The sequence below is a fragment of the Acyrthosiphon pisum genome, chromosome A2 (genome assembly GCF_005508785.2).
Source record: "Acyrthosiphon pisum isolate AL4f chromosome A2, pea_aphid_22Mar2018_4r6ur, whole genome shotgun sequence".
NCBI classification, from domain to species: domain Eukaryota; kingdom Metazoa; phylum Arthropoda; class Insecta; order Hemiptera; family Aphididae; genus Acyrthosiphon; species Acyrthosiphon pisum.
The window spans coordinates 49,247,410-49,269,967 of NC_042495.1; the positions used below are offsets into that span (position 1 = coordinate 49,247,410).

Genomic DNA, 22,558 nt, shown 5'->3' on the forward strand with positions numbered 1-22,558 from the left:
GTTTATGTATAATATCGTTGTAGATGGTATGGAATTTGAACAAAAGCATCGCATTGTACAATAATTAGGCGTAGGTATATAGTTTTCACAATTTATTTATATTGGGGAAAATATAGTTTTCAAAAACCTTTTTTGTTTGTTGTTATATAGACTACAGTGATTACTATTAAAAAAAAATAACACTAAATGGGAGTGGGAGAAGTTAACCACTATGTTGTATAATATGTACTTGTATAGAAAATAGTTGTTGAGTGTACCTATCTATTGAATAATTCATTGTAATGGATGCATTAAATTTAAATTCATTGATGAATCATATTGCATACGTAAACGATTCTGAGAGAAGGCGATGATAGATCTGCGGCCACCTGTTTATGTTACTAAGGATATAATATACATTATATGATATATATTTTATACTGCTTTTATACTAATTTTTTTTACTATTTCGTAATACGGTAAGTAGGTTAAATTCATTTTCGCCAAAAATATTGCATTTGTGTTTATTAAATGTAATAATAATATTATACTTACGTAAAACTTTCAAATCCTCACGAATAATATTTTTGATTTACCATAAAATAACTAAAATCGTCCTTCTTCATTTTACTATCTAATATCACCAATCATATTATATTTTTATCAACACTTTAAAACAACAAACAATTCGAAAATTTAAATTACCTAACTAAAATAATTTAAAAATTGCATTGAGTATTGAAAATGGTAATTTAAGTAATAGTAGAATATTACAAGTTATACATTTCCCCACTTTTATTCTATAAATCGTATTTAATTATTTTCCTGAAAACAGGAGGGGGGGTAAACCTCTAAGCACCTACCCTTGTGTACACACCTGATTCCAAGTATGTATACGGTTAGTATTTTCTGACAACAGAAATTATTTTATCAAAACTAGTTTGCGTAAACATTCCCGTTTTTCACTAATTATTCCCCAATTATTATGAAAATTACTGGGTATCTTTTACTTTTATACGAACTACTATATCCAATTTGCTCAAAGAATCTACCCACAATTTTGAAATTCAATGCATTTTTACTACTCCAAAGGGTGATGACGTAGGTCAGACTCAACAATAAAATATGAAAAACCACACATCATTATAAAATCATTACATTCATCGCTCCGCTCTGCAGAATTAAAAACACATATCATTGTTAAGTCAATACATGCGTTGCCCTACTCAGAATCTAAAATGACGATCAACCAACATTTCAAGGACAACATTAATATTGTACATTTAATAAATAATTACCATAGCGCTAATCAATAGTTTAATAAATAATATAAAATAATATGTTGTGATTAAATAATTCGAAAACCACGACAATAATAATAATACACAAGAGTCTTACTAGAAATAATCAAATCGTTATAGTAATACTACAGACAGTTGACTGGAAATATTCGGTAGGTAAAAATAACGTGATAGCACTCAGCTTATCGGTCATAATTTCACTTTTATTACTTGCCCGTAATTGATTTATTCGATTCTCTATTACACGATTAATTTTGAATGTATGTAAAACATAAATTATAATACCGATAGTACCTATGTATATTTCTTTAATTTTTACTTACGTACGTTTTATTTTTATAATATTATAATATTGTAATATCGTAATATCGCTCAACATCTTTTTCGTCGTTTTACAATTAGTTGTCATCGCTATTAAATCGAGAATACAATACATATCTTAAATCTAAAAACGAGCGGTGAGCGGTAACATCGGGTACGTAAATACATAATCATAATAATATAGCACTATGATACGCGTAATCCGGTTTTTTATTTTTTATTTATACACCAAACACTCGCGATTGAGCAGACTGCAGCAAGAAAAATATCCTATATTTTATATTATATAGTTGGTTAGAGTTCTGATGTATAAGTCCCGCATGAAAGTAAACGTTACTCATCGATCGAGTACAGAGGGCCAGAGTAGAGGGTGCGTCGATGGATTAATTTTCATATTTTCGTTTGTGGATTTATATCGTGAGAAATTGTTCCGTCTTCCGGTGATAGTGACGACGGTCCTAACTTAAAGAGCTCTGCGGCGGCGGTGGCGGGTAGAAAGAAGCGAGCATATATCTGCATATAGCCATAATATGGGCAAACGGGTATTGGTAAATGTTAAAACATTATTTTTTCTCTCCGAAATACTTCTGGTGGGAAACGTGACGAACACCTCGTCAGTCGGCTATATAATTTTCTGAAATTCGATTTGTAATACGACGAGCTTTGGTGGTTGAATAAAATAAAGGTAGGTATAACGTATAACGTTCAGAGATAACGGCGCACTGAAACACGTAACAATGCGTAATAATATATTACTATGTGTGATTTTGTTAGGTTGCATGTATGACTGCAACCTCTATGACGTGTTATTATTAAATGTATTGTTTGTTATATGCGTATCTATAATTTCTCGTGGTAGCGACAAAAACCCTCCATAGTCTATACTATATAGGACATAGGTAGTAGATACTAGACGTGGCTTTCAATATTTTTTTGTTCTTGATTAAAGCTCTTCTCTCTGCCCTTCATCTTCATACTTTTTCCACACGCAATGCGTACACAGTGTCCAGTAGGTACATACTATGTGCCCTGTATTACCAATAGATATCTAGTATCTACACTAACATAATATTAATTACTACGTATATGTAAAATATTATACACTATTACTTTTCGAGACGTGGATTATATCGGAAGCATGAAGATTTTCGCCTAGACTATTGGCGGATTTTCTAGTACTGGCGGCTGCAGGTCTGATTTGGTCCACTTTACTATGCTATCCTCCCCCCCCGCAAAAAAAAAAAAATTTAACCGAACGTCCGTCTATATGTGGGCATGACGCTGCAGTTATTTCACACACAATATTTAGTAAAGTTCCGGGGCATTACGTATATTTTTTCATGTTTGATGCAGTTACGCCTCGAGTTACGCTAAATCATGACAAATTATATAGGTATCATCATAGTTGTATTAGTTTTGCGCAGTAGATACGCATCTTCTTCACCTCTGGCCTATATCGTAGTTCTCCACTTCTCATTGGTTGATTTTGTTCTATGTTATATATGTATAAATATGATTGACAGTCAATAAGAAGTGGAGAACTACGATATGGGTGAAGTAATGAGCGGAAGATGCGTATCAAAATGCTGTGATGATACCTATATAATTTGTCATGCACCATATAGTTCCATACGGTCTTATTATCAGCAACCACTGAATTCCGACGATGAAACTTACGATAACTCCAAGAGATAACTGTAGGTTAGGTTAGGTTAGGTTAGGTTTGAAACCTTTCGCGGAAGAATGCGAAAGCAGTCACCGCAGCGTCGTCGGTTCAAACAGGAAAAAAAAAAGAAGGTTTGGAACCTTATTTTCCACCTAAATATAGAGTGTCCTTCTGTGTTGGTCTTCGTATATACCCGTCCGTTACTGCAAATCGAATACTGTATAGTGTATAACATGCAGGGTGGTCCATCATGATTTTTTTTTTCGATGGTAGATAAATCAAATGAGAAAGCGAGAAAACATAGTAGGTCACCCTGCATATACATATTATATTTTCCTGCATGCCTCATTTCTAAATTATAAAAGAAGGTATATTAGTTAATAATAATTATATATCATTTTTTTAAATTTAAAATTAAGGCTTCGACAACTGAGGTAATTAGCCTCCTACCGTGGGGTAGGGCACTGTTGGTTTTTATTAACACGTGTGTGTATTGTATATGTGTGGCAAGGATTTGTTACTAAAAATTCCGCGTGGTCACCCATCCGGGAACTAGTGACACCGGCCGGTGCGTACACTTAGAGCATATTCGTGACTGAATGCAAACACCGCGCCACACCGAGCCACAAATAATAATTATATTCTTAAATACCTACAGGTGGTAAGTAAATGTAAACAGAATATTACATTATTACCTATAGGCAAATGTATTTTAAAATAAACACGGTATATAAATTGAAGTGGGAGAGATTTTGTTATTTTCTCTTGTTGAAAACTATGATTAAAAAAAGAAAATAATTCGTAAAAAAAAATACTACGCCGTAAACAAAAAACCTTTTTTAGCATATTGAACTCGGTTTTGACCTGAGGTAGTAAAAACGAGTAGCGTTTGTGACGTGAGATGTATCTGGAACTGCATTTCAGCTAGATATATTATGTAATATGTATATATATTTATAACGTTAAAACTTAAAATAATAAAAATTCCAAATCGATACGTGTAAAAACATACTGTGTAAATTCTTTGTTTTTTTTAACAGAAGGGTTAATAAAAATATAGAATATATTATAATAAATTGTTTTCATTGGCACAACGACTGTTACGAATCGTCGCAGCAACAGTTCTCGCTGAAATTTATAAATTATCACAATTTCTGACGAATTTGTAACTAACAAATAAAATAATAATATTTAAATTATATAAAACAAAAAAATATAACAAAATATATTAAGTATGTATTTAATATAATTTAATTTTTCTTGACTATTTAAAAAAAAAATACGATATAAATAAAATTAATTGACAAGATCATATATTTAATACTTATAGTACTTACTCATATGTTTGGTACAACTATACAACATGTCAATATAATTTTTGTAATACAACCTTATTATAAAAAATTATATTAGATTCTGAGCGGAGCGATAAATGTATTAATTTACAATATACTTGTTTTTTGGTGCTACTGTAGACGATTTATAGTAGATAAAATTCTTTGATTTTCAACTTAAATATATTATAGTTGGTACTTTGGTAGGTCAATACTCAATAATAAAAAATACCCAGTACTTTTCTTAATAATAATTGAAATGAACAAAAAATTAAAATTAGGAAAAAGGGGATTTCTACGCAAACCATGTTTTTAACAATATATTTATTTTCTTAATTTGTTGTAGTTCAAAAGCTAATAACCATAAAAATTTAACATTTTCACCAAATATTTGTATTATCATTTGATTTAATGGTATAGTTTTCAAAATAACTTTTTGAGCTATTAAGTTGTAATAGCTATACACAACTATTATTTAAGGGGCAACATTTATGCAATTTCTAAGCGTTAGTTGTAAATGATTATTAGTTGAGTTAAATAAATTCAATTCGGGTACCACTCTCGTTTAAGCATATTGTGCGCATGCCAATAACTCGATAACATATAAAATTCACCCCATGAATTTTACAACAACTTACTTATTGTTTTGATAAAATTAAAGTTAATTAACGTTGTCTGGTTTTGATTTTAAAAAAATATTCAAATTCAGTAGAACAATGTCTGTAGATCGTATGAAACACTTTCCGTTTTTAATTTTAATTATGATTTGAAAAAATTTATATTTTTAAGTTTTGAATTATAGTTTACAATAACATAAGATTTAATTTTTATAAAGTGTTCCGTCGATCTATAGACAATTTTCTGACGAGATAACATTTTTTTTCAGAATCAAAATCGGACAACGTAAACTAACTTAAATGGGCGCATGTAAACTCCGCCACGAGAACCTTTTTTTAGTGTAAACTCCACCAGGAAAATAAAACAGGTAAAATTGGGTTCATGTATACTCCGCCAGTGACAAAAATCAGGTAAAATTGAGTTCATGTAAACTCCGCCAGTGAAAAAAATAAGTAACAGTATACACTATACAATTAATATAATAAGCAGATTATTATTAAACAAAAAAATCATAATTTTATAGTAATTATTATCCTTATTAATTAAGTATATGTATACCAAAGTATATAAAAAACTTAAAAATAAAAATAATAAATGTTCGAACAAATCATACAAATTGCAATGGCCAGTATGATGTTAAAAAAATAATGATAGACAATTGTGATCAAAAAATAATATGTTATAATAGGTACTTACAATATTTTGAACTGTAAACTAAAATTATGAGATACAATTAATAGATATTCAAACCATTAAGACAAATATAAATCAACTATTATAATTATTTAGTATTTATAGCTTTTTCTAACACAATAATTTCATATTCATTTTGAATTTTTTAGTTTACTTACTAGAAAAATATAATTTAGTTTTATATAAGGAAGGCCTAATTAATACTGGTGAAGTTTTCATATACCCATTAACAAATTGAGGACAGTAGTGAGGCCCCTGAATAGACATTTAAAATTTTAGATTTAATTTAGTTTTATTCCTATAAATGACAATAAAATAAATGTTTCCCATTGTCAAAAGCAATCAACATTTTAATATTCCTCGTACATCATTGTTAGTACTGATATTAAAAAAAAAAAAGTAGAATATAATATAATAAATTAACAATAATTTTTAATGAGCGTTTACAATTTGAACTTTGACGAAATTGGATGTTCACACTTATGTTAACGATTTATCAATAAACGAATTTTTATTTTGTTGTAATTCCGAAAACAAAGTTTCCTAAACACTTGATATTTTCTCCCAATGGTTATATATTATTATAATTTCTTACTGTTGGCATAATTTTTAAAAATATTGACTCTTTTGAGCTATTCATATGCATTTTTAATGTTAAAGAATTGATAGGTAAAATGTTGTATGAATAAATATAGAAGAATTTAAATAAACCTATCTTTCATGTATGTACCTTGCTACATTTAAATAAATTACCTATACGGCTATACCTTGCACAAAAAAAATTATGAAATCCAATTAGTTGAAATTTGCACACTATTCAAATATAATATGCGTTTACATTTGTTCTTGTTAACATGTATAGAATAAAACGTTAACATTTAGTCATTAAGAAAATTTATTATTATTTAACTTATTGACATATCATTAATGATTATTTCAACTGGCATATTTTTGTGTACAATTTATAGCCATAGGCCAAAGTTTAGGTTACTAATATTTATCTATCAAGGCAAATATATCGTTATGTTACGATTTAGAACTGCAGCTATTGGGTAATGAGCATGCATGTATATTGTATAATGTAAACATTTCAAAATGTGTACACAAACACAACATATTATATATAAATAGTAGAATATAGACAAATTTCAATCTTTCAAACGAGGAAAACTTCAAATCCAGTTTACCAGTTTTACTGCTATATTTTTTGCGTCCAACTAAATTTATTTATAATTTTATATAGGTACATAATAATATATATTGCCTATGACAAAATAATATGTCAAACGAATATTATAGTTATTTTAATACATCAATCTTAAATTGGATGTGCAATACCTAGTACCTTCATACATTTTACAATAATTATAAAAATACAAATTGAAGGGATAGCACAATGTATAAAGTTTTGTTTTCTTGCAGGTGGAAAATGCAATCAGAATCAAGTTCACTCCATACTCTTACGAGACAAACCAAAAACAAGTAATTTCTTAATAATTTTATTTTAAAAATATGTTAACACATTTAATATTTAAATCTTATAACACGTTCATAAAATAACTATATTTGACTACAAAACAATAGTTTTCATTCATTATTTTTACCAACCTACTGTAGCTAGGTTTTACAATATTTAATGATGAAATTTTAATCTGTAGCATAATATACAATTATACTTAGAAATGTTAAGCGTGTTATAGTCCTTTAAAATATTTGTTCAAAACAGTTCCATAAATCTATGGAATGAATATATAATATCAAATTTTTTAGTAAGCGAGAGCAATTATTTTATATCTTATCATGAATAATGTGTTGTGCTTGAAGGTGTATTAAAAAAACTGTAATATAGCATTGTTCTTGCTAATATAAATTGGTGTTGATGATGCGAGTCCTTTCCGCTGTATAGTTAGCACCAATTCTTATAAAAAAAACTGTAGTTTAATACCAAAGTAGTAAAGTGTAATTCTATAATTTACTTAGGTACACTGTTGTTTCTAAAGTCAATTTTCTAAAAAATTAACATATAATAATATAATATTTTTAGTATATAATGATATTATACTAGAGTCTAGATGATACAATATACGTGATGTGATTATGAGAATAAATTATGATAGTTTAATAGAATCAATTAAAAACTCTCATGATATTACCTGTTATATCATATTTGGGTAAAAAATGTATTTTAAGTAAATTAATTTTATACTTAATGAACTGAATAAATTACAAATTAGGACTTAAATCTAGTTATTTTTATAAGTGTACCTATTTATTTATTCATGTAGTTTGTAGGTATGCACAACAACAGTAGACAAGTACAGGTATACATATAGAATATAGATTATGTACATTGTGCATACGCACTGAAATTAACCTCGGAAGCAGAACAATATTATTAACATAAAAAAGAAGAAACCATAGTTTATCAAAACTAACAAAACAGCGTAAGCTGTATAATTACACAATTCTCTCATAATATAATTAGTAAATTAAATCATGAAAAAATAGGATTGACATAAATTTTCTCTTGGTACTGAATTACAGTTATTATTACATTATATACCTATATATAAATTATACTTGTTGCAATTCCATATGTGTACGTTGTAAATTTCTACTTTCACACGTATGGATAATAATAATAATAATAATTTAAAAAAATGGCGTGAAGTTTGAGCAATGGAATAACATATTTCATTGTTGCAGTTTATATTATATATAGGTACCTATATTCCACAAAATATGCTATTTAGTTCATATAAAACAATCGTTGTTATCCTACAGTAAATAGGCGGTAACATAAGCCATCGAGTGAAAGTTATTTTGAAGTTGGTTTTTTATTATGGGGAAGGGTATGGTTGGTTTGAACGTGTGTTTGTCACTACCACCCGGATGGTCACCCATCCGGGAACTAGCGATACCGGCTGGTGTTTGCACTCAGAATACGTTTTGTTACTGAGGACAACCACCACAGTGGGTTTTACACCAACGAATATTATATTATATCATATAATTATTATTTATTATATAGACAGACGAAATCTAACACAATATTACAAAAAATAATATATTAATATGTATATATCGAAATATAACAATTACTAATTATTATTAGTAGTGATTTATTATACAAATTACGTAATGCAGAACAATAAACAAGAACATTTAATAAAAGTAATTTGGGTACATATGATTATAAAAACTATATTTGTCATTATATAACTCAAGAATTATTAGCGTTCAATTTAAAATTGTAATTAGAGAAGTAGATTCAAATTCTTTGAAAACTCTTATATATAAAATTTTTCCACTGATTTGATTTTGCGAATAGATATCTAATTTGTTTATTGAACAAACGAATAAGTAATAGTGTCCATAGACACAATCTTAAGTCTAGAACCAATTCTAAAAATTCTATAATTTGATTCGATCCGGGAAATATTAAAAGTTGCAATCTATACCTATATATTTTTATGGACTATAGATTTTGAGATTTGAAGGCGATTTGGAACAAATTGGTCATATTGTTATTCCGTTGGAAAGCATTCGTAAGATATTCTTTGAATTATTGGCTTGAAATAAAATCTGTCAAGATTGATATTTATAAGAAAAACAATACCTTAGGGCTCAGGGAAACGTTTGTAGACTTAAGAGTTTAGTGCATCAAATATAATCATCTAGTGTCTTAGTAGTTTACATACATAGGTAAAATCGTATATATTCATAATGTTTAAATATATAGATATAGACTACAATATTCAGAGTAGAAAATTGATAAAATGATTCCTACGTTCCCGCCCACCGATTAACTTATGAGTTATAACATAGGTATTAACTATTATTATTGATCTTAATATTCCATATACTAAGCTAGAACTATTAATTAAATGTCATATTAATCAAAATTGTCTTTACTATTTATAAACATTACTGCTGTTAAATGTTTATTACTAAATTGCCAATCATTATTGTTTTTATAATGTAATAAATTATAATAAAGGTGTTTTCGCAGCATGTTTTGTTTTACTAAAACTAATAAGAAACTGATTAAACTTGAAATGTTGAATATGTATAGTTTATTTCACAGTAATTTACATTGGTACAAAATGTTATATTTTTAATCCATAACTAAATGTGTGCATGGATTAATAATACAAAAATAGTTTTTGTTACCTACAATAGGTAGGTAACAAATAAGTAATAACAATTAAACAAACAATTATGGTAGATGTGTCAGTAAAAGTTTTAAAATCTAATAACAAAAATGATATAATTTATAATGTACATATTTCAATTCAATTCGTAATATGTTTTTTTTGTTTTGAGACGGATAAATTGTTCTTTATTTAGTAAAAGTACATATTATTATTATAGTATAGATGAAAAAAGTATGAAAAGACTTTTATGGGTTCTTAATGTTCTTATACTCTTGGATCTCTACCACACCCAGTATCATAGGCGCAACTAGACCTCTAAAACGTGGGGTGCTATAATATATCATATTTTAAAAACATAAAATGTATGGTATTTCAATATGAAAATGATAGTTAGAAGTAAAAAAACAAGGGGTGCTAAATTAGAACTTGGGGATGCTAAAGACCCTTTTTCACCCCCCTAGTTGCGCCAATGCCCAGTATCCCGCCAACTGTTTGCGTAGAAATGAAGGGTAATGAACATGGCCATTACGGTAATCTATAAAATAATATGACAAATTGTAGATGAAAATGGAACAAAATCTAATAAACATGATCAAGATAACATGGCTGTATCCCAGTAAGAGTTGGTATTCTCGGAAATTCTAAGAGGGTATGGGTATAAGAACGGGTATTGGGATTACAAAAATTAAAACACATAATTTGGTTTTCTTATATATATATAGTACCTATTTTATATTTTAAGAAATTAATTCATTTACAGAAACGGTATCCATTCCAAAATAGATATATTAGTCAGTAAATCAAGTAATAGTGAATTTGTTTAAATATTTTAAAATTTAACTAAGTTGATAGGTAAGAAGTTCTATACAAATCATGTATTATTATTGATCTTGGATTTAAATTTTATCAAATAGGATTGTATTTGATCAAACAAATTGAATATCTAATACGCCCATTAATTAACATAATGATTAATAAATAATAATTAATTATCGTAATATGTTCGATATTCCCGGCCTTCCTTACCATTCCTGTGAATTTCCACCAAGTCACGTTACCGGAAATAGTCCAACACTATTATTCCAGTATCATTTTTAAGGAAAGATTTATTTTGGAACATTTTATGAACGTTTAGCAGTACCTATCAAATAATTAAAATATATTAGGGGGGGGGGGGGGTAACACTTGAAATTTTGCTCAGAATGCGTCGAATTTGACCAGAAAGGAAAATTATAGATAATTGTGAACCTAGCAAATGTTGAACGTTAAACAAATATCTGGAAGGTTAGAAAGTATATTTATTTTATTGTGTATGTTTATTATACGACATACATTCTATACTTATTGCGGCTATAAATATTGGTTCTTAGAAATTGCATTTAACTTGATGATTGGCCATTTTGACGATTAATGTGCAAGCCAAACTCCGGTGGACTTTTTTATTCGAGAGTCGATTTAAAGATAAACGTTAATTTGTTAACACGTTTGAAATGATGATAGGAGTATATAATATGGTCGCTTCTTCAATAACGTCCATAGTACAATGTCCTATTTGAACTATCTAAGTAGAAAATAAAACACGTTTTCATTTTGGAGTATTTTAAAATGCAATAATTTCCTTCTATAAGGTAAATAATAACTTTTGACTTTCATCATTTTATAAGCCATGCGTAACCACGTGGTTAACTGTTCATTGTAGAGCTGTAGAGCCCCTGCTTTGCCAAACTTCACATAATTTTTACTATTTTACAATTTTATACATAAAATACTCATAAAATACTGGATTCACGCACATGGTGATAAATTAATCATCGCATTGATTAATCATAGGCCATGTTTGACAAATTATAATTAACATAAAATCACATTATATGTTATAATTTTGATTATTTACTAGATTGTAGAAAACAATATTCTTTGTTGGACGTGCCTATTTTGAACTTTTTTTTTCTTCGATCGATCGCATCATGTATTTTTGCACCTAACCTTTCCTTAGGGTATAAATGTATGTATCATATATTCATACATTGATGTAACCCACTATAGCGTACGCTAGATTTTAGTTCGGTTAGGGGTTTACCTAAGTAAATAATTTACATTATTTTTTTTTATACAGTATTTATATAATAAATTATAGTTAGTCTCAAATTTAGTCTAGATTTACAGTGTTTAACCTGGTCATATCTATGTATAGCCTCCTTGGGCCGTAATAAACATGGTAAATAATCGATGGACGATGGTACACTATCGATTATGGCAGACTTTTAGCACTGTTCTAAATTAGCCAAAAAAAAACTGAAACTATGATTATTGACGAATTTGTCAAATTCAACAATTTATCTTATATCTATTAAACATGACCAAAAATTGCTCAGTGTGTATCGAAATAATGGTAAATAAGATTTTTTTGTAGAAAATGAAATTTCGGGGGGGGGGGGCCGTCAGAACCTTACCCCTGCCTACTCCACTGGATGTAACGTATTGTATTTCAGTTTGAATAAATAAACAGTAGGTATTTAATTACAATTTGAGATTTATTGGAATAGATTACTTCCTGAAAAAGAACTTACAACAAACATTTTTAGCACTAAATTAAATTGCTCAATCCCCATTTTATCAAAAGCAATAAACTATATAAAATTCTTTCGATATAAGATTTCTAAATCAAATAGAATCACGGACATAATATTCTTTTAGTGTATAATATTTATTTAGTTTTTTTGTATGTAGGTAGGTCCTTGTGTTGGTACCATTGAAATATCGCATACAGAATACATTTTGTGTACACTATACACTGTACAGTATAATCGAAGATTGCACATTATTCTAACGGAAAATAAAATATTATACGTTTATATTATAGGATGTTTTGTAAATATTTTTATGTGCGCAGATAAATAATAGACGAGACTCTATAAAAATATGTTCTAGTTATCATAATATTATATGTATAATATAACAATAATAAAACTACAGTTATAACAGTATTATATAGTTAATATAATGGCGAATAATTATAAATTTATCATATACTTAGATTAGCTACAGTATTTAAACGGTAATTATAGAATTAAAAAAAAATATCAAATGTTAAATATAATATAATAATACTAAACATAGGTACTTAGTAAATATTAAATAATATTTAATATTTAAAAGTTTAATCAGTAATTACTAGTTTACGTAGGTAATTCATTTAGCATGTTAAAAAAACTTCATATAAGGGTATAATTATCAAAACATATATTTTTTCCTATAATATATTTTATGTACTGAAAAATACCTTAATGAGAAATGGCATATAAACTTACTGTTTAGTTGCGAGTCATGCGAGTGTTCCGGTCAATGACTATATAGAATTTGAACACAGTACCTATTAAAATAATGTTGGTGTCTAAATTATTTATTATTTTACATAGGCACACGTGACTGTGGTTCAATTTCAGATCATTAAGTAATAATTCGATTGTTAAAAATTCATGAATATTTTGTTTTCATGGCATGAATGCGTTAGTGTCTATACTATTATACTAATTTATCGAGTAATTTATTGATTTACCTAAAATCTATTTTTTTTTAAATACATTTATAATATTTAATTCGACAAATGACATGTTTACGAATAAAATTTGTGAAACTCTAAATTAATGTAGATTTAAGACCATATCTAAATATTTAAAATAAACAATCATATGATAAAGTATCTCGTTTAGCTGGACCTCAATTAATTCCAGTTAAAGTCATTTTTGTTAATAGCGTCCAATGTAATTTATAACGTGCCATTTGAATCATGAACGGGGACGTCAAGATTTAATTTGGAGATTTGAAAATATCATTATCTAAAAGCTCTCGAATGTGTCTCACAAAAACTCGTTAAAATACCAAGTAGTTTTTATTAACTTTGATTAAAAAAATACAAATTGTTCATTATTAAGTAAAGTTTATGCCGTTTATGGTTTTAACAAACTTCACTAAATCATAACGGTATTATTATAGACGTAGGGCGATCAAATCAATTTAGTGATCCCTCGCTTATACATTTTCAATGTCCCATTTCGTAGGGGAGCTCTGCCCGTACCTCCCTGCATCCAAATTATGTTTATGACATTTGTTAAAAAAAAAATATTGTTACTGTATCTTTAATATTTTTAAACAGCTATAATAAGAACTTATAAGGAATATATTCAAGTATACTTGTATTATATTTTTTTTGATCCGATGAAAGATTTTTTTATTATTAAGTTACAGCTTCAATCATTTCAGATACCTATTAGCTTACAAAGTATTAAATATTAATAATGTTACATAATATGCGAATAAAAACATTGGTTTTTGTAGATTGATTTATACATGTCAATATATTAAAGAAATAAAATAATTTTATTGTTAGATTCAATGGGGATCAGAGGTTCGAAGAGATTGTCTGATATTTTTAGGCTGTTTCAGGTATCCTCGTGGCTTAGTCAGAAACCTTGGGGAATATTTTATTGAAATTTTGAAAATTTGATTCATTAAATGCATTTAAATGAGAAAAAACTATAAAAATATATCAAATATCAAATGTCTGAAATAGTGCAAAAACGTCCAAAAATTTTGAAAATGTTATCATGTATAATGAAATAGACATGGTACCTATGATAAATAATTACAAAAGTGATTATTTTAGTATTATTGTTAATAATACTAGTAATCTATAAGTTCAATATAATAAGTACAATTTAATTGAACAAAATAGACAAAAATAATTACTATGGGTTAATATTCACCTCTTAGATACACTTCTGGGGTTTTATTAAGTAATTGTTGTCGATATTGACAAAATATACCGTAGTTAGCATAATATAAAAATGTTGTGTCTTACATACTATAATAAAATTTACTTCACATGTGTCTGCTTATAATCTACTATCCGTCTATATTAACTGTATTGTATTATATATCCATGTTCGTGTTCGTATATTTATGTGATTATATACAGCTATATTATACTATGTGCGAACCCTCGCGTACTTCTTTACAAGAAAGTTTCGATATGTTTATCATCAATCAAGTCTAAAGTTAATCGAAATTTAATACTCAGAAGATTATTGTTTCATTCGTTTCATTCGTCTTCTTTATAAAATATATTTAGCACATTTTTCAGCAAAGGGAAAGAACAGGAAAGGGTATGGTGGAATCGGAATCATAGATATTCGAAGAAAAAAATCGTCCGGGGTATTATAAGTTCAAAATCAACCATTAAATATCCATTTTCGCACCGTGGTCAGTAGTAAACATTGTATATTATATTATTATATACAAGAAAATTACAAACGATGTTCTCTAATACTGTTGGAGCAAGTCGTAAATATAGTTGTCATATTGATTTTTAAAAATACTATTTCCATTTCAGTATCACCTCAACAGTTTGTCTGTATTCGACGGTTACATTATTTATACAATAAAGGACAATAATAATATAATATAGGTACTGGCTTATTTTTTTTCCACGTTGAAAACGAATATAATATAATTATTATCAACGTGTAGACGTGTAGTACACTTTGCGTAATTGAATGGAGCCAAGAAACTGTATTATACGTCACTCAATCCTGAGATGACACGAGTCTCATTACGCATTTACGTATAGCGTATAGGTATCATAAAATAATATAATATATTGTTTATCAATAATATAATATTATATAGCTACGCATGTGCAATAGTATCATTAAAAATATGCCAAATACTAATAGCGTTTTCCATCTGACAGCACTAGTGTACACTGGTGTACACTGGTCGACACCGTGAATTTTGGCGGTGTGGAAAATTATGGGATACTGTGATTATGGTATCAGTGATCGCGTGTAGTGTGCACTAGTGCAGTCAGATGAAAAACGCTATAAGAGTCACAAATCGGTTAGCACGCAATATTTTGATAGTAATCACTTACGATTGGAGGAGGGATGGAGAGGTTATAATAATATATATAATATATTGTCCGTATGCATAGTAAATTATATTGTTCGATTGACGGGTGAATATCACAGATTTTAGAATTATTTTTGGAAAGATTAAGCCTGAGTAACTTCCCCTATATAGTCTATATAACGGTAATCGGAAAAAATTTCCTATCGTGACCCACATACATGGTTTGTATACAAGATTAAAAATTAGTTCTAAAAACAAAATTTGATTACTATTATTGATTAGTTTTTGACAATCGGCTATTGTGACAAAATGTATCGAAATCATATTGTGTAAATGTTATTACAATTTTAGTCGATTCGTTGAGTGTACGTAGACTTCGGCGGCTGCAACAGCAGATAGACCCGACGGCGGCTGCCCCTAATAAGACGTCAGCTGTTCCGGCGCCGGGCTCACGGCACTGCCTTCACCCCACTGTCGCCGACTCACTGCTATAGTCGGCAATTTTGTCCATTATGTTTTTTTGTTGTTTTTTTTCCACACCGTCGACATAATTTATCTATCTATATAAGCCCAGTCGTATATTTTTCGATCGATTAGGACAGAGAAATGAATGGACGGACCGAAAATAGAAATAATAATAATTCGATTCCGCTATTGACGACCTTGTCCCTGACGATGGCATGTGCAATCGTTTGAAATCCAATTATGTAACGAAATTACGATGTATACATACTCACGAATATTATATGCCACAACAGTGCGCCGTGTATCGTGCGACTGAAAACGTAATATTAATATACCTATTTTCAGTAATGTTTTGTGCGCAAACACAACTTTTTGTTCGCCTTACTCAAATTGGACAAAAAATAAGACATACAAATACTTTGGTCCCAAAATTAAATTACCAAGCTAGTTAGGTCCTCAATTGTTCTAGGTAGTAGATACTATACACTAGTTGGGTCCCAGATTTTTGATGCGTGTATATAATATATTATATCGACGCGATAATTTCGAAATGCCTAAAATATTGTGTATAATAAATAATAATGATGGAATTTTTCTTTCCATTTTTCCTTTCTTCCCAGATCCTTAAAAGATTCGTTTCTTTCGTTCACCGATAATGGTATCAGTTTACTATCGGTCGTGAGATGTTCGGTCACTTGGGTGGTCGTTGTTCCGTTACAATTAATGCAATAAATCTATTAACATGTTATCAGCACGTAGATGTAGTATATATGATACTACGATATGTCGATATCAGCCGTGGTACGTTCGTTATCCCTCAACCAGTGAATATTTATTGCCTCTAAATTTCCTTTGAATTCAAATATTATAAACTATTATCCAATATCCATTATCCACCATTAGGTATACTAATTTATATTACCTAATATCAATTTATTATTAATTATTCACAGTGTATAGAGATCCGACCATCCGGGTATTGATAAGCACTACTATAAGCGCAGCGACGAGTGCCGCAAAATGTGTTATCACTGCACATACTATATAACATTTCTTAACCCTGTGACCCACTTGGGGAGGTGTTGCATAGCAAATCGGGGGATATTTTCGTTTTTAATTGTCCGAGCGAGCGCAGCGAGCGAGTGACCCTGCTCGGTGACTAGGTACAACAAAAATGCAATTTTCTTAACCCTGGGACCCACTTGGGAAGGTGTTGCATAGCAAATCGGGGGATGTTCAGTCAAAAATACTTTTAAAAGTTAATAATATTAACCGGGACTGGTTATATTATATATTATATAATATAACCAGTCCCGGCGCATGCGCAGTATGTACCCGGATGGTAGGGTCTCTTATCAATACCCGGGTGGTCGGGTCTCTTATCAATACACTGTACACTGTGAATAATTAATAATACATTTATATTAGGTAATATCTATACACAGCGTTAATTATTACATGTTTAGTATATTTGGACATTCCTACCACAAAATATATTCAACTCTTCGATGTGTTGTTATAAATGGTCACATGGTTATCAACGACGATCAATGCTATCGGGTAAAATAATTATTACGGGCACAGAATTCTGTGCTATAGCCTCTAGGTTCATTTAGCCGATTGAACGGAGGACCGAAAAAACGAGTAGGAACGTTCGACTAAAATCGTTTCTCTACCGAACTCGTTCATTTGAAACGACTCGTTCACGAACGACCCATCACTAGTAAAACACAATATTATATGTTCACGATAAACATTTAACGATACGAACAGAAATAAAGATAAACGTGATGAAACTGGAATTTTCCAATGTTAAAATAATTTTATATTGCTAATAAGAATATATTATTTGTTCAAAAAAAAAAACAATTCGTCAAATTTTACATACGTCAACATTTTGTATATTGTGCTATTGTTTCCAATTATCTTGTGTCAAACCGTCCGCGTGTCCAAATTACCACATCCAAGTGATGCGACATGGTAATATATTACATTTTAGTACTTATACCTACCTACAGAAAAACGTTTGGGACCCAACAAGTTCAGTAGTGCAGTACATAGAATAATCCAGAATTTAGCTATTAAGTTGTACTACCCCATATCCGTAATAGTGTCCATACTCAAGTCGGGGACTCAATCATGTCACGGACATCCCGTACTTACCTATACAAAAATGTCCAGTCCGAGTTATTATGATAACCCCAAATTATCTTATTTTTATCAATAATATTATGAAAGAGTACCATCAACCAGGCCGGCCCTCCGAGTCGGTGATTGTCAGTACTCCGCGGCTTCGTGTTGATAATTAACCATCCAGAGCACACGCTCATATATACCTAAGACTATATTATATTCTTGCTACTTAAGCTGATAAAATGTTCATAGAAAACTATCCGTTTAGACGCTTATTGAATATTGTAAAGAATAATTCATATTGACTCGAAGAACTGCTGAGTTTGAGAGTCGATTCGATATTGTTAGAATAACATAACAATGCCGTGTGATTGTTGAGCTTCGTATAAGTTTAGTATACCTATACCTAAAGTCTATATAGGTACTGAACAATGATAACGTAGGTACCTAGTGACAAAGTGAAATCGATCCGTTTTTCATGAAATGAGTGCTACGGTTTTTACTTGAATATCAATATATTATAGTCATTCTAATAATCTTTAGATTGTACGCTTCGCGATTAGGAAAAAAACTCTTAAAGTTTATCGTACAGAAAAAAAAATAAGAAAGACCGGCAAAGTCGTATCATGTTGGCGGCTTCGATTCATTTTGTAAATCGTGATTCTGAGAGATTTATTTGTAAGTTGTAACAATATTATTGTCATGTTTGTATGTACATACTCTCCATATATATTATATAAACACAAAAGTACAACCGTAACCAATTTATGTACAACCATTATCAACGAAATACGATTTTAGATTTTGAGCAATACGATGAAACTATATTGGTTTTACAACAATATTTTTTTTCTGTAGTACCTATACCTAGCTAGTAAAGTAAAAGTACCCATTCGGCCATACACCAGTTTTACATAATATATAGCATGATATTATATTATATACCATTAATTGGAAAAATTGGTTGCACTTAATTGTCTTCTCATAACATAAATCACAACATTCCGGATATGATTCAAATGTCAAATCGTACCTAGTTATTATATATTTACCAACCGTTCTGAGCAATTTTCAATGTATCATAAGTCATATAATATAGTCACTATAGTTTTCTTAAAAACCATCTGTTTAATAAAATGTGATAGATATACGCATACGTTGCGTATTACTACGTACGTATTATTACGTACTTACATATATATAAGATACGAAATTATATTAGTTGAGATGTCTAATAAAAATGTATTTTGATTTTATGGCCACTTGTTTAATTTTCACCATGTTATTAAATACGTACTTATTTTTAACGTCATTAAAAAGCCATAACTTTAATAATTGTAAGTGCTCATGACAACGTAAACGATTTAAAATTAATGGACTGTTTGGTGCATAAGCTAATAATTATTGTAGTTACTTACCTGAGTGAGTGGTTTAAAAAATACATTTGTTTTTGTTGTTTACTATATTATCTATCCTATTGTTGTAATTTTGAAGACAGATAATGTATTTTATATGACTTCGAACTTAAATATGATTTAATAGTTTCTGTTACACGAATATTGCTAAAATTAGTGGAATAATTATTGTTGTATAATGACGATGACTAACGAACCTGTAAAATATTCAATTGGTGAGGAAAACGTTTGAACGTGGAACGTATCTATATTCTAGCCCGATTTCTAGGTAGGTAGGTATACTAAATATATTCCGTAACGCATGATTAATATACCAAAATAATTGTATAACGTGTTATTAAGATGCAAAGCTATACTGAAACAATCCTAACAAATGATACCCAAGCAGATATTTATCACTGAACACGGCGCGGCATAGCTATACTGAGTGTTTCGGCAAGGATTTCACCCCCACTTTTTTTCATATAAGTAATGAGTTTATTCAAATCCTGAATTTTTATACTGTATTTTAAATTGTATAAATAAGAACCATATTTTCAAATGCTTAGATTTTGTATGCCATTTAAACAGTGTCCTCTGGCGACACAAACTTCTTGTATCAAATGAGATCCAACCTTTAATTTTGAATCGTTAAGTAGATTAATTTTTTTTTTAATATTTAGTACATTTAATTGCAAATTTAAACGATTAGTTTTTCAGTTATTTAACTTTATCGAGAACTTTATGTTCTAAGGATAATAATTCCAATGAAATGGGTTTGGAAGATATGGCTATGATGATTTGAACATTTTAGTAACATAGGTACATTAATTATTATTAATATATCAAAATTTTATCATTTTTAGAAATGGTCCTATCAGGGGCGGATCTGAAGCTTGTTTAAGGGGGTGGTGAGTAGGAATATTTTTGAGTGATATATAAAGTACAATGGACATTTTATTTCTATATTAATTAATAATTAACTTATATGAGTTTATTATATGAGAATCCAAGTTCAGTTTAAATACTCCGAACATTGTAATTAATATGATTAATTAAATAATCTTAGTTACAGTTTATATAAATCTGACTTTTCTGAAAATACACAAAAATATCGCGTTTTAAATCTAAAAGTATATAACTTAAGATTTTGAATAAATGCAGTTTAGCTCCCAAGCGTTTTTTTCTTCATATATAGCTTACTTCCCAAGCAATTTTTTGGAATATTTTATTTTGGAAATGTTAGTATTATTATGTTCAATATGTTGGTGAAATCAGAATTTCTACACCATATTATATACATCGTGAAATTAACTAATTAAAACAATTTTTTATAAAAAAATCCCAAGGGGTGGTTTCACGTCGCCCCCTCCATAAATCTGCCCCTAGGTCATATAATATTATAAATACTATTGATCCATTATTATTTTTACAAAGATTATATATTTTTGCAAAACCATTTTTAAGAGCTATTATTCTTAGTAGGTATATATATATTTCAATTAATTAGAAACTACTCATATGAATTTTGATTTAGATACACCAATAATTTCAAAAAAATCATCTGTATAACAATTTACAGAAATTAAGGTTGGTTCTCATTTGAAAAGAGAATTTTGTATCATAGGACACTCCTTTAATTGTATGCAAAATCCAAATAATTCATTATTAAAGCAAAAAATGGTTTGAACATGTTGATGAATCGACCTGTACAATAATAAAATAGCTGTTCTGTCTATTGATTTACGAATTATTAAAAAAGTAAAAAAACTTGAACGGGAACTTTTCGCCTAACCGGGAAGATAATTCTACATTTTTTAAGTGACAGTATTGATGCAAAAAAAAATTAATACATAACATTTTATTTTTACAAAACATTAAGTAGGAGGTTTAGTCTACAACATTTACATTTGGAGCCACGCCAAGCCATCAAACGGATGTTAACCGTCCATTAAAATCTTTCCAAGTTATTACAATGACTGAGACTGATCGCAGGTGCTCTTATTGATTTGTAAAAGATGCTTCTTTTCATAAAGAATAACATAATACCTCTCTGGTACAGCTCACAAATAGATTCACTTGAAAAAACCCACTATGAAAACTTAGACAATGAATTATCAAATTTATCATCCTACTCGACAAAATACACGTAAAAACATATGTTTTCTTACAATACCCGATAATGTCCTCCACCGACTCGGTGAACAAAACGGTCTAAGGATTTATTCTATATAGTATATATTAATATGTTACGACGTGTAATGTGATGGAATATCAAGCAGGGTTTTAAGAGGATGTCAGCGCATTATTTGTTTTCTCTCCGGCCCACGCGCAGCATAGACAAAACGCATTAACGCAGAATCATTTTTTATATGTTTTTATGAAATATCAATTTTATATTGTTAGTTGATTTGTATTCGACTTTCAAAATAAACAAAAAAATGTTGTACATTTAAATGATGTTTAAATTGTTTTGAGACGACATTTAGACAAATCGATTTGACATTCCCTCAAAAATATTATTCTCTATCTTTTTTGTGATGGGTGATTTTATTCTAATACTTATTACATAAAAACACAGAAAAAA

General features: G+C 29.1%; 1 protein-coding gene across 6 annotated transcripts in view; it reads left to right on the forward strand.

Moving 5' to 3' along the window:
• LOC100161699 (adenylyl cyclase 78C) overlaps window positions 1-22,558 on the forward strand; it is a 147,327-nt gene that overhangs the window by 11,636 nt on the left and 113,133 nt on the right. For 4 of the 6 annotated variants that reach the window (XM_001942908.5, XM_016807260.2, XM_008188280.3 and 1 more), the window contains exon 2: window positions 7,335-7,394. The exons of 1 other annotated variant lie outside the window; for it this stretch is intronic. In XM_001942908.5, coding sequence (XP_001942943.2) covers window positions 7,342-7,394 — 53 coding nt within the window. In that variant the 5' untranslated portion in view covers window positions 7,335-7,341. Of the gene's footprint in view, window positions 1-5,487; window positions 5,587-7,334; window positions 7,395-22,558 lie in introns of all 6 variants that reach the window. One more of the 6 variants, XM_029490472.1, reaches the window with a different exon arrangement.